General features: G+C 31.0%; 3 protein-coding genes across 6 annotated transcripts; 2 read left to right on the top strand and 1 right to left on the bottom strand.

Moving 5' to 3' along the window:
• LOC100741100 (DNA repair protein XRCC3) lies at nucleotides 1-1,657 on the top strand. Of its 2 annotated transcripts, XM_003488373.4 has the most exons (6): nucleotides 1-280; nucleotides 356-556; nucleotides 631-828; nucleotides 940-1,070; nucleotides 1,141-1,350; nucleotides 1,427-1,657. In XM_003488373.4, the coding sequence occupies exons 2-6, from the start codon at nucleotides 451-453 to the stop codon at nucleotides 1,634-1,636; spliced, it is 855 nt and encodes a 284-aa protein (XP_003488421.2). In that variant the 5' UTR covers nucleotides 1-280; nucleotides 356-450; the 3' UTR covers nucleotides 1,637-1,657. The 2 variants fall into 2 exon arrangements, with proteins under 2 accessions (XP_003488421.2, XP_012239267.1); XM_012383844.3 differs by lacking the exon at nucleotides 1-280 and having other exon boundaries at nucleotides 334-535.
• Nucleotides 1,647-3,096, bottom strand: LOC100740981 (RNA pseudouridylate synthase domain-containing protein 1). 2 transcript variants are annotated; one of them, XM_024366651.2, is made up of 5 exons: nucleotides 2,569-3,096; nucleotides 2,257-2,500; nucleotides 2,121-2,180; nucleotides 1,904-2,021; nucleotides 1,647-1,822 (listed from the first exon to the last, which is right to left on the bottom strand). In XM_024366651.2, exons 1-5 carry the CDS (start codon nucleotides 2,773-2,775, stop codon nucleotides 1,660-1,662), a joined length of 792 nt encoding a protein of 263 aa, XP_024222419.1. In that variant the 5' UTR covers nucleotides 2,776-3,096; the 3' UTR covers nucleotides 1,647-1,659. The 2 variants fall into 2 exon arrangements, with proteins under 2 accessions (XP_024222419.1, XP_003488420.1); XM_003488372.4 differs by having other exon boundaries at nucleotides 1,904-2,180.
• A 7-nt stretch (nucleotides 3,097-3,103) lies between these two features.
• On the top strand, nucleotides 3,104-14,240 carry LOC100740739 (E3 SUMO-protein ligase RanBP2). Of its 2 annotated transcripts, none has more exons than XM_012383832.3 (11): nucleotides 3,104-3,299; nucleotides 3,366-3,473; nucleotides 3,979-4,204; nucleotides 4,271-4,447; nucleotides 4,537-4,849; nucleotides 4,944-11,497; nucleotides 11,585-11,803; nucleotides 11,873-12,217; nucleotides 13,086-13,561; nucleotides 13,640-13,765; nucleotides 13,830-14,240. In XM_012383832.3, the coding sequence occupies exons 1-10, from the start codon at nucleotides 3,234-3,236 to the stop codon at nucleotides 13,763-13,765; spliced, it is 8,610 nt and encodes a 2,869-aa protein (XP_012239255.1). In that variant the 5' UTR covers nucleotides 3,104-3,233; the 3' UTR covers nucleotides 13,830-14,240. The 2 variants fall into 2 exon arrangements, with proteins under 2 accessions (XP_012239255.1, XP_024222409.1); XM_024366641.2 differs by having other exon boundaries at nucleotides 3,133-3,274.
• Nucleotides 14,241-14,333: the final 93 nt, after the last annotated feature.

The following is a 14,333-nucleotide window of genomic DNA, read 5'->3' as shown; positions in this document are numbered from 1 at the left end:
TAGAAAAAGATAATAAAAATATGTTTTCCTATTTACTAAAATTTAGTATACATACTGCATCCTTTGTAATATATTACCCTATTGTATAATGTATAAAGCATGATCATGTAAACAGGTCTGGACACTCATATATCGAAAGCATAAACGAAACCGTCCATCTTTTGAATCGAAAAAATTTAAGATGGAAGACAAGAAAGGTCTCATTCTGCGACGTGCAGAGATGAGTAGAGTAGCTTGGCCTTTATCTGAACATTCATAGTATCTATATGTGTATATGTATATATGTATATATTATATTATATATATATATATGTAGGAATGTATTATATATGTATTATATTATATATATGTAGGAATATGTATCACGCATGCGCAAAACGAGACCTTTTCTTGCTTTCCACTTGATTTTTTGACTCAAAAGATGGACAGTTTCGTCTATGCTTTCGATATATGAGTGTCCAGATCTGTTTATGTGATCGTGGATTGTATCATCATTACAGGAGTGAATCATTTAGCAAATATTTTAAAATAAAAAGTATAATGGAGAACTATTTTGGTATTAAAATTTTATTTTTATTGCATCTTATGATCTCAATGAATTATATTATTCATTTTGTTTCGCGAAATTAGTTAACGCAAAAATAATAAAGGAACGTGAAAAATTTCTCACAACCGGTTGTCCGAAGTTTGATACGTTACTTCAAGGCGGTATCACTACTCGCGGGATTACACAAATTTATGGAGCTGCAAGTACAGGAAAAACACAATTAGCTTTACAATTATGCCTGACAGTACAGTTACCTACAACAGAAGGTGGCTTTGCTGCTGGTATTTTACAAATTGAATTATTTATAAAATTACAAATGAATATTAGTATTTCCTTACTTTTCAATTCTTTTTCATACATTTCGTTTTAAGCACATCAAATAATTAATGTAGGTGCAGTATATATTTGTACTGAATGTACATTTCCCTCACGAAGATTACAGGAATTGATACAAAAACTGGAAATTACTAAAAAATATGGAATAAATGGTGACTCAGTATTTGTAGAACATATATCAACTATTGTAATTATAATATATTTTTTAACTTAATACATTAACTTTTTAATATAATATTTTTTTTTTTACCTTGTAGGAGGAACTGGAGATATGTTTGCTTCATAGAATTCCAATATTAATGTCTGTACAAAAGATAGGATTAATAATTATAGATTCAATTGCTGCTCCATATAGAGTAGAAGATTGGAAAGATGAATCTAATAAAAGAGGAAAAAGTTTGAGAACAATTGGACAACAGTTACATAAATTATGTAAAAATGACATTTGTGTAGTTTGCATTAATCAGGTAAAAAAAAATAAATTCTGTATGTAGTAATTAATAATTCAATAGCATAAATAGCTTACAGACAATTTATATACAGGTAACAGCAATTATGCATGGTAATATATCTAGTGATTATTCGAGTGTACGACCGTCTTTGGGAATAACTTGGTTAAGTATGATAACTAATTCCATACAGTTTTACAGAATGGGTACTATGAGATATGCTTGTGTTAAATTGTCATCAAATTTATCAGAAACAACTATTTCATTTGAAATACAAGGATATGGGGTAAAAGCAATAGATTGAATAAAACAAATTGAAATAAAAGTTTAATGTTTATTTGATTGCAAAAGATTATAAATATCATAAAATATATCTTCATCTAATATCCTAGCAATATTTGTTGGTGACCATTGATTTCTTGGATCAGAAGCTACAAATGGATCTGTACTTCTTACATCTAAATTTTCCATTTCATTGTTCAATATAAGTCTTCAAAAATGAGAAAGCAAATATAAATACATAAATAATCTTTATATGTATATTCATATGTATATGTTATGTATATAATACCTGAAGGAATGTAAAAATGTTCGATAAGGCTCTATATCTTTTCTCTCACTATATGTATAATCTCCAATCACAGTATGACCAATATATGAACAATGCACTCTTAATTGATGTCTTCTACCTGTACCAGGACATAATAGTACTTTAGTAGCTGGCTTTCCATTTCTGAAACCTCTTTCTAATACTATAAGAATTGTATATGATTCTTTTGGTTTCTCACAAAATAAGTTATCACTGGTACACATTTTATGGTTTCCCTTCTTTTCTCTAGCATCAATCCCTAATAAAATAATGTTATTGTTAATAAATAGCTTTTCACAAATTGATATTATTAATGTTTTGTTTCAATTACCAACCAATTGCTTTATCTATGATTAGGTAAGGTTCATTAATATGTCCATGAAGTAATGCCAGATAAAATTTTTTGGCTGTTCTTGCTTCGAATACATTAGAAGCAGCTCGAGCTGCTTTTTTATTTAATGCAATACATATCACACCACTTGTCACATAATCTAATCTATGTACAAAATGAAATTCATGAAATAAATTTGGATTGACTAATTTTGGTAAAATTTTTTTTAATTCAAATTGCAGTGTATCCTAAAAATTTTAATATTTATCAAACTAATAAGTATACTATTTCTAATTTAAAAATGTTCTTTCCATACCTTTTTTTCACGATTATTACTATTAATGCACATGTCGTATGGTTTAGAAACCACCAAGAAATTTTCGCTGTGATATAATATATTTACATTATTTTTATGTTTGATTTCAATAAAATATTTCGTATATAATTTTAACAATACTTTCAATATTCGCGTTAATTTGAGAATAAACATCCTACAATTGTATAATATTTTATTTATATTCATTTTATGCAATATTAATTTTTGTTTTTATAAGCAACAAAATATACATAACACCAATCGTTGAAAACTGTTACGTTATCAAAATGATAAACATTGGTTGGGTATTATATTCATGTATGTATGTGTATCTAGTTTCTTTCAGGTACAAGATTGCTTGTTATACTCCTGAAAGATGGCATTTTATGATTTTATATTGTTTAATCCTTCCTGTTGGCTGTCTGTTTTCCGTTTTGAATTTTGCTTATAACTTCGCACTGATTGCAATAAGTGATGCAACAATGATTTGTAATGTATAATCAGTGATTAATGTATATTAAATTCAGAGCACGAAAAATTTGGTTTTTGGAGATAATTTAAACAAGTATCATATTGTAATTATGTCTTGTAAATAATTACATATATTTTAAATAATTCCGGAACTATATCAGAGGGCACCACTTAACTTAGTATTTCTGAATTGGATGAGAGTCGTTTGGATAAGACCGTTTGAAAGCGATTTGTGGTATGAGAAAAAGTCTTATTGTGGAGTGCGTACTATATAACGGTATTTCTAATTTCATTATAATCGAATATTATCTGTTAATTTTTTTTAGCGATCATTAAGGGAAGTTTTGTACTATATTCTGAAAATGTTTCGATCGAAGAAGGATGTTGACCGACACGTGAAGAACATTTTTATCAAACTTAAAGATTCAGGAGAGGTGAGGTTATTTTTCAGAAGAAAACGTCGTTGTTCCAAAATATATTTGTCCAAATATATTTATTAATTTTTTATATTTAAGTACTCAATGATTTCTTAAAATTATCCTTTCTTTTATTTCAAATGCACTTTGTATGCATACTAACTCATAATATTTCTATCTAATGTCAAATTGTATAGCACTGAAGGCCTTGACTTGATTATGAAAAAGATACATACATGCACATGCACTAACCTCTATATGATGGTTTAACGGTTTTTTACGACTTGAAGCAAATTTTGATTTTATATGTCTTTAAAAAACATTTTTATACTTATTCAAATATTTTTTAAAGAATTCAGTTGTGTAAATATTTATTCACTCTAATATATTTGTTTTTGCCTTTTCTTTCTTTCTTTTCTTTTTTGATGTTTACAATATTTTGTAATTAGTAATTTTATTAGTTATAATGAAAATTTGCATTTTTAATATATTTTGTACATAATATCTGCATTTCTTTTTCAAGAAAAAGCTTCGATGTTATAATATTGCAAAATTATATTATCAAGTTGGAGACTATGAATCTGCAAAAAAATATGTTTCAAATTATTTGGAAATAAGAGACAAATCTGCAGGAGCTCATAAATTATTAGGTCAAGCTCTTGAAGCTTTGGGCCAGAAAGAAGCAGCCTTTGTAAGATATAAAATATCTCTTGAATTAGAACCAAAGCAGGATGATCTTCTCCTAAAAGGTATAGTTCAATATTTTGAATCTATTATTTCTTACTTTAAACTCACATATTAATAATATTTTTTAGTATGTGAGCTGTTGTCTGATATGGATATTAATACAGATATAAATAAGATAAAATATTGGGTAGAAAGAGCAGATAAGAAATTTCCACATCACGAAATAGTTTTTGAGCTAAAGGAAAAATTGTTAACTTCAAAAACACCAAGTGGTGATGATGATGATTTAGAAAAACTTATTATATGTACGTAATAAAATCTCTACTATATAATTACATGATTTTGTACAATTTAATTTAATTTGTTTATAATAATGTAATGCGTTTTTTTTTAGCTGAATTATCAGTAAAACAAACAGATGTGCATCTACAAGTGAAGTTGCTCAAGTATTATGTAGGAAATCATAGGCTTGAAGATGCATATAACAAAGCAACCGAGATAGAGGCAACGCAGTGTCACAGAAATAATATCATTTGGTATCAATCATTAACTGAATTACTTGTGAAGTGTAAAGAGAGTAAACAGTCAGATTGGACATTTTGGATATTTTATATTTCTGTGTTAGAAAGATATGCAGCACTTTGTCTTAAAGAACAGAGTAATGTTATTAGAAAAAGTATAACAGATATTACACAGGCAGTATTTAAGTAAGTATATTTGTACTAGGAGTCATATATTTTATTAGAAATATATATATATATATATAACTAATATTACTGAATTAAAATATTCATATTGCAGTTTTGATCAAAGTTTACATGAATGTAAATCAAAGAACTTCTCTAATCATCCTGTTTTTATTGAACACATGTTATTACACATGTGGGGTCAATTACATTTTCATTTAGCATGTTTAATTTTACGTAAAACTAAGGCTGGTGAAGATAGTTGGTCTGAAGCAGGTAGATTGTGTGGACCTCTTTTATTAACTGCATTACATGTAGCACCTATAGATCCTACTGCTGTATGGACTATGCATTTAAAAGATAGACTTAAGAATCTAGTACATGTTTGGTATAGAGAAGGATCATACAGATATAGCCAGGCAGGTCATGTACTTCAAGATTATGCCCGAGATAATACTAAGAAATTACTAGATAAAATCGATAAATTTTGTACAAGTTCATGGCGAGAACGGGTATATCAAAGAATCTTTATTGGTCGATTGTATCAAGATGGTAAAACAACATCATATTTCGTGAACTCTTCAGTTTCAAATCCACCATTACGTTTATGTTCATTTAATGAACTAAAAAGATTTGATGAAATATCCGAAGAAGTATGGCCAGATTCATTACACCATCAAGTTTGGCTTGGTTTAAGAGCTCGGCCCCACACCTCACAAAATAAAGACAATGGACCGCATCCAAATCAAACATCACGTGTTTTCTGTGAATTACAGTTTTCTGTTTATAACTTACACCAAGCAGCTCCTGAAAGTTTAAGTCGTCTCGATATTGATGCATTTTTAAATGCTGCTATCTGCACTTCTTCTGTACTTGAAGAACAGCAATTGAGTGGGCTTTTAAACCCTGAAAAATTACCTACATTGCCCGCAGATCTTACTAACACTCTCTGTACTAGTGTTCAAGAACAGTGGTGGTCTTATGCTTATAAAGTATATTCTATGGATAAACAAAAGCCATTGGACGAAGATGTTGGAGAATTGAGATTAGAATTACAAAGAGGCTTAGAAGTAGTACGTTGCCTTGGAAATCACGGATTGCATCCTGTTCTTTTAGTTCATTTAGCACGAATATTTCATTATAGAGCAGAGACATTGAAAGAAATAGATCAAGAAAATAATGACATACCATATTTAGAAGCACGATCTGAGATGTATTGGTCGGCTGCAATACCACTTCTCGAAAGATTACAAAATAATCAAGTTATTCGTATAACTAATTCTAAATTTTTTAACTATCAAGGAAAAGAAATGAATAATGTAGAAATAATTAAAGCTTTAGAAGAAGGTAAATTGCTTCTAGCTCAACGATTTGTACGCAGCAAACAATATGAAAAAGCAATAGATGCACTACAGGCTTTGAAATGTCCAGAAGCTTCAGTTCAACAGGGTCAAATGTATGAAAAGCTTGCAGATGAGATCATCAATTCTATACCCAAGGAAAGTTTAACGTCTGAAATGAGATCACAACATATAATCATGCTCTCAAAAGCAAGAGAATGTTTTTATCTAACATTAGATCGCTTGCGCAGTCCGGGTACAGATCCGAAACATCCTTTAAACTCATTACTTTCCACATATATTTCCAATGTTGAAAATAAATTGAAAAGGATTGATCCAGACCTATCACGAGGTGACTTAAGCAGAAATGAGTGCGATGGAATGTCGGATGAAAGTTATTCTTCTGCTCATAGTGCTGTTGATCAAACAGCTACAAAAATGTCAACATTAACGGGATTAAATGCTTCAATTAATATTCTGAGTACACCACAAAAAAACATACACCGTACACCAAAACAGTCTAGCACTCCTTGTAGGGCACAACATCAGGATATATTGGATTTATCTCGGAATCGCTCTGAGGCACGTCCGAGTCCTGAACGTCTTGACGCTCAAATTCGTTCACTAAATCAAATGATTCACGCAAAGGATAATAAGATACAATCGATAGCAGAGCAAAATAAAGCTATATTGGAATTGAACAAAACAGTAATGGAGAAAGTCGAAAAATTAGCAAAAGAAGTAACAGAATTACGAAAAGAATTTCAGAAACAACGTACTCAGATTAATGTTAATGTTAATCCGAATCTAGAAGAAGATTTGTGCATTTTGAACGAAGATGATTACAATGATTTAAATTACAACGCAAATCAATCAGGCCCCGCATCTTCGATATCTGGGAACATGTTTCAATCTTCTCATAGACATCCATATTCTCAGTTGGTATATCCTTCAGCTACTTTTCAAGGATATTATCCGGCAGGAATGTCATTTAATGACCCAAATGCACAAGCTATTCCTTCTTTATACCCTCCAAATGTTTATTCAATGCCGGTATTGTATCCTAATACGAGATCGAAAATGCCTGAAAACATTCTTCAACAAAGCTTATTTATGCCACCAACAAATCAATCATTGCAAATTCCACTGCAAAAAATAGAAACATCAAAACCAGAATCGATTATAAAAGACGCTCCTGTAAATAAAATTCCACCAGTTAATGTTGCTATTACCACTTCTGATACACTTCCAACTACAGCACCAATTGTTCAACCAACACTTAGTGTAACGATTCCTCCACATTTCAGACAAAGTAGTTCTTCTACTCCAGCTGCCACTGAACAATCTGCTCCACATTGTTATCAAATTTCTATGCCTTCCCAAGCTACTATACCAACAACAGTAAACTTACCACCCTTGTCAAATACTGTTACAACTACTCCAGCAAATCTTTCTGTATCAGAGACATCAAAGCAAGATACTATCTGTTCAACTGGATCTCCAAACAGTTCAGATCATGAACATGATCCAATTCCGGATTTTGTTCCTGTTATACCATTACCCGCAGAAGTTAAAGTTACTACTGGAGAAGAGGGTCAAGAGGTACTGTTTTGTGCAAGAGCTAAACTTTACCGTTTCGTGGATAATGAATGGAAAGAACGTGGTATAGGAAACGTCAAATTACTTAAGAATGAAGAAGGAAAAGTTCGTTTACTTATGCGCAGGGAACAAGTATTAAAAGTATGTGCAAATCATTATCTTGTGCCAGATATGGAGTTAACTGCTAAATCAAATAATGAAAAGGCATGGTTTTGGGTTGCACATGACTTTGCTGATGGAGAATTAAACCTAGAAAAGTTTTGTATCAGATTTAAGACTGTTGAAGAAGGTATTTCCTTTAAGGAACATTTTGATAAAGCTAAAGCAAGTCTTACATCTGAGAAAATAATTGAAAGTATTGATAAAACATCAACCAAAGCTAGTACTACATCGAGCAATATTAAAAAGTCGGAGAAAACAAAATCAGATGTAAAAGCTATAGAACGAACACCATTTGTTTCTGAACAAACTGTTCAAAAACAATCTATTGATGTGACAGAAACCATTACATCAGAGAAATTAAAAACTAATGTACCTACAACAGTTATTGGTGGATTTTCATTTACATCAACACCAATTATTCAAAAAACAACCACTACAGAATCTTCAAAAGTTCCTACTAAGTCAGAAGTTAGTCCATTTGCCGGTTTTACATTTAATAAGACTGTAACGAATGCTGAAAGTTTTGCAACTACGACACAAAAAAGCTCGACTACTGGAATAATAGCTGCATCACAGTTTACTTTCCCATTTACAAAAGCAACTACACCTTCTCAATTAGGGGCTACAACAGTACCAACTGTTAGTGTTCATAACTCGTCAATTTCATCTTCACAACCAATCAGTACTGTTGTTACTAGCGAAAATACTTCTGTTAATACTCCTCAATTTTCACTTAGAAGACCTTCTGCTCCTGCTCCTGCTCCTGCTCCTGCTCCTGCTCCTGCTTCTGCTCCTGCTTCTGCTCCTGCTCCTGCTCCTGCTCCTGCTCTTGCTCCTGCTTCTGCAAATTCTACTGTTCCAACCTTTGCTTTTGCGGGTATTCAAGATACAGGCAAGTCTCTTGTACAAACTGAATATGAAGAAATGCTATTCACTGAAAAGATTAGCCTTCAGTATTACAACAGTGATGCCAAACAGTGGGAAAACAGAGGTACTGGACAAATAAAGATTTTATGGAATCCAAAAACGAACAAAATTCGTTTATTAATGATAGATGAAAATAGTTTGAAAGTTTGTTATAATTATGATATTTTTGCAAAATGCCCATTTACACTAAAAAGTAATAGTAACACAATTGTCAATTGGAATATACAATATGGGTTAGACAACAAAACAGTAATGTTTGCAGCAACATTTAAAACATCCAGTCAAGCATCTCAATTTTATAGCATAATTACTAGCAATCAGCAAAAGATGGTAAACAATTGTATTACAGCAGAAAATTTAAAAAAGCCAGAAACTCTTCAAAATACACAAACAAACAAGATACAGACTTCCTTGTCTGAAATGTTTAAGCCACCAGCAGGATCATGGGAATGTAATGCTTGCTACACAAGAAATACTGAATCGAATGCAAAATGTATAGCTTGTGAAGAACCACGTTCTTCTGTGTCGAATAAATCAAATATCTCAAATACAGTTACATCAAGTCAAATACCTCTTTCACAAATGTTTAAACCACCTACTGGCTCGTGGAAATGTAAATGTTGCGATATTGTTAATGCAGCTGAAAGTAATTATTGTGTTGCCTGTGACACACCAAAAGATCTGTCTCTTCCACCTAAACCAAAAACTGATGGTTTTCAGATAAGTACAAGTTCCTCTGGAGCTACACCCACATTTACGTTTGGTATTCCACAAGATACTACTAAGAAAAGTACAAGTGGATTTTCATTTCGTTTACCTACCTCTAATGATGTTTTTATAGATTCTAAATCTACATCTTCAATAGTTACAAAATCTGATGATAAAACAGATACATCAAATGCAAAATTTGTTTTTGGAACACCAGGAAAATCGTTTGGGTTCAATTTTGTGTCTAAATCATCTCCAGCAAAGTCTGGTGAAGAAGAAAATAGTGAAGAGGAAGTGGTGGAAAGCGATGACATTCATTTTTCACCCATAATTCCATTACCAGATAAAATTGAAGTTAAAACAGGTGAAGAAGAAGAAGAAGTTCTTTATAGTCATAGAGCGAAGTTGTTTAGATACGATAAATCGGTAAATGAATGGAAAGAACGTGGTTTAGGTGACATAAAATTATTACGACACAAGGAAACGGGCAAATTGCGACTAGTAATGAGACGAGAGCAAATATTAAAGCTGTGTTTAAATCATTTCGTGCTTCCAAATTTGGAATTGAAGCCGAAAGATGAGAAAACATGGATGTGGAATGCTGCTGATTATAGCGAAGGAGAAATCGAACCCACTCTCTTTGCGTGTCGCTTTAAAACATCCGACATTGCTAACGATTTCAAAGATGTAATTGACAAATCAAGGATGGAGCTCCCACCCATTGAAAGAACTGCTGAAACGAAAGTAGAAGCATTTACCGAAGTTTCACCTACACGAGATATCGAGGTTCTGTACGAGTTGAAAGTAACACCTGAAGAAAAACAAGCTGCATTAAAGTTTCAACTTCCAGAAAACTTCTATGCGTACAAACAAAAGCCAGATTGTCCTGGATGTAGAGGCTGTAAAGAATATTCTGATGTATCGTTATTTTCAGATGGAAATTCTGGAAAAGCAGCATCTACATCAAAAACACCTGCAGAGGATCAAAAACCTCTGACTACTACATCTGGGATACAGTCACTTTCAAAATCTATTAATTTAAGTCCCGCATCTAACGAATTCACAACTGTTCAAACACCTGTTTCAAATACTGATACAACTGTTTCTTCCATTTTCAAGTCTGGATTGCATAGTACAACCACGTCACAATTTGCAACGAATTCTCTCTCTACAACAACTACATCAAGTATATCATTTGGGAATACTAATACGATCACATCAAGTGATAAGAAAACTGGTTTTTCATTTGTAATGCCCCAAACTATATCTACTACAAATGAGATACAAAAATCTACATCTGATACTTTAACACCTGAAAATTTAAAAATCTGTAGTCCCACTAATTCTCAAGGACAGGTATCATCGACTACATCTTTTTCATTTATGACATCGTCTACAACACCTACAACATCCATATTTGGAATGGCAAAATTAGATAATACAGGAAAGAATATTTTTGGTGGAATGTGGAAAAAAGATTCTTCTGGATTACTTAAGCCTACTTCCATTAGTGTCAGTACAAATAATTCTGAATCAATATTTTCAAATAATTTCAAAACTCAACCAAAAACAAATACAAATACTGCAATGACATCTGTATTTGGTGCTAGTACTTCTCTTTTCGGATCTTCTGCATTGAAAACTAGTTCTGAAAGCTCAACCACAGGTTCATTATCATTTGATACATCTGCTAAATCTACTAATTCAATATTTCCTAATACATCTACATCATTTTCGTCCAATTTATTCTCCGGCTCATGTACAACTACATCATCTTTTACAATTTCAAATCCTGTGACAACTAATGTTTTTGGAACATTAATACCAACAACAAGTGAAACACAAGAGGACAGTGATATTGCTTTCTTGCCAACGACAAATGTGTCATTTTCAGCTATAGCAGCTCAAAATCCCCAGATGGCATTCAAAAAAGGTACATCTTTCATATCATTATCCGTATGATAGCAATTTAAATTAGTAAGAACTGATAACATTATTATACAAATAATTTATTTCATAGATCCAAATTTTTCTTTTGTTGGTGCTGGGTCAGCTGTATTTAATTCGAAATCAAAATCTGCGCAAAAAGCAAAAGAAGTTACAAATAAAAAAGATGAAAATGAAGAAGAAGAATACGATCAAACCGAAAATGATCAAGATCATGATCCTCATTTTGAGCCTATTATACCTCTGCCTGATATTATCGAAGTACATACCGGAGAAGAAGAGGAAGAGAAAGGTATAATTTAAAATAACTGTTTGAAAAGATTAATGTATTTATCTTTAAATGATCACATGTTTGTTACAGTATTTTGCGAAAGAGCTAAATTATACAGATACGATAAGAACATGTGCGAGTGGAAAGAAAGGGGTGTTGGAGAAATGAAAATTTTACATCATCCAAAATATGACCGTTACAGATTGCTGTTACGACGAGATCAAGTTTACAAAGTAGTATGCAATCTCTTACTTACTCCAGACATTGTCTTTACTAAACTCACTACGAATGATCGCTCTTGGATATGGGCAGGCATGAATTATGCTGAAGAGCAACCATGTATAGAGCAATTAGCAGTTAAATTTAAAACTGTAGAACTGGCAAAAAATTTCAAGGATACAGTTGATAAAATCCAACAAACTCTAAGCGAAAGCCGTAAGGAATAAGATGAAAACCTCTTGTTTATAATGCTTTCCTTAGTTTATAATCCTTGCTTGTGATTGCATGTGTATTCATTGTATGTTATATGCATACTATAAAAAACATATATTTCTTCATTATTAAAAAATATTAATGTATCTTTATTTATATACATAAAATGTAATACTGTTTAAAAATATTATAATTTAATATCAAATATGCTATAAAGAGGCAATCATACAGAGATCGGTACGAAGACATGTTTTGTTACCTTTTAAAGGAACTGTCCAAAAAATGTTTTTTGATTAATATATTTGATTGTAAGTTTAATTGTGATACACAAATAATAATATTGATTCATCATATAGACATGTATAAAATTATTTTATTAAAACATATTTAATTCCATTCAACTTTTATTATTTGTAATGAAAGAAACAAAATACAAGACATGACAATAGAACTATTTTATATTATACTTCATAATGGATAAAGTTTTACTATTAAACAAATGTACTGTTATCATAAATTTTATCAATATCTATTGATTTTTTGTTAATTTTCTAGTAATTTTTAAATAACTGTCAATATTTATATTAAAAACTAACTTGTACAAATACATATTTTAGTTGCATAACGTTGAATAAAATGTAATTTACGATACAAAACGCAATTTAAATTATTTTCACCAATTAAAATAAAAGTTTTCCTCAATTTTAAATGTGTTCAATATTTATACATATCTACATATAAGGTGTACTTTTATAAGGTAACTTTATAGGATAGTAGCTTTTACACTAGCTTTTTGCTTGCACATAGTGTTCATATTATTTAATTAGAGTAGTTATTTCGATACAAATTTATGTTTTTTATATAAATACAGGAGAAAAAAATGTAGAAGATAGACCAGTAATAGAAGAACCAGAAGATGGTAAAAATGAAGAACTAGATGAAGAAGAAGGTGATGAAGGTGAAGTAGACGTTGAAGTAAATGAAGTAGAGGATGAAGAAGAAGAGGAAGATAATGATGATGATGATGATGATGAGGAGGAGGATGATGATGAGTATGATGATGAGTATGATGATGAGGATGATGATGAGGATGATGATGAGTATGATGATGAGGATGATGATGAGGAGGAGGAAGAGGAGGAGGAGGAGGATCAGAACTCCATTACTTTTGAAAAAAGTGCTTCTGTGTTTGCTAGAAATAAAAAAGGTGGTTGGAACTTTGTTGCATCAGGAAATTTAATTATTTATTATGATTCTAATATTTTTGGTGAAAAAATAATATTAAAGGCAGATGAGACAGATGAAGTTGTAAGCAACACAATTATTAGTATGACAACAAACATGAAGGTAAAAGCATTAAAATTATGTTATGTAACAATTTAACTGATTGTAAATTAACTAACTGTCAGTTATTATTTTATAAAGGTGAATGGTACACGATGCACTTGGACGGCAATTGATCATGCCTTGACACCGCCGACAAAACGCACTTTAAGTGCCACTTTTTCCTCAGTACATGTCGCACAGGAAATGTATAAACATTTTCAATAAGTAAGTAAAAATTTGTATGCAATATAAAAAGAAAATGATAAAAATTAATTATTGATTTCAACAGGGGGTAGAACACGCATTTCAAGCACACATCAGTGAACCATTCTATGAAGAATAAAATAAAATGATTCCTCATATTTCTTATAATAAAGTATTATATCTCTTGTAAACAAAAATCATTTAATTTTAGTTCAATTTCAATTTATAGGATAAGTAGTTCCCAATTTTATCCTTTTTTATGGGTGTAACTGTATAATAAATAATTGTACAAATTATCTAGGAGTTTATGAAAATAAGTAAATTTTCGTCAATTGTGATGCATTTCGCTCGTAAAAAAAGATACATGATAAATCAAAATTACTTGGTTAACAATTACGTATCTAACTGTAAGTTCAAATTTAACATGTGATATTTAAAGAACTTTACTGATATTTATAAAAATATTTATTACAATAAAAGTGCATGTATGTTCCAAGTGTTCATTCCTTTAATTAAGTAACCTCCTAAAAAATAAAATTCCATCTGTGTAACGGGCAACGAAATCGCTTGCGACGTTACTGCAACCAGT

Source organism: Bombus impatiens, unplaced genomic scaffold (genome assembly GCF_000188095.3).
Source record: "Bombus impatiens unplaced genomic scaffold, BIMP_2.2 scf_0225, whole genome shotgun sequence".
In the NCBI taxonomy this organism is placed as follows: domain Eukaryota; kingdom Metazoa; phylum Arthropoda; class Insecta; order Hymenoptera; family Apidae; genus Bombus; species Bombus impatiens.
Note: the sequence above shows the minus strand (reverse complement) of the source record. Positions and strands in the feature narration are given on the sequence as shown.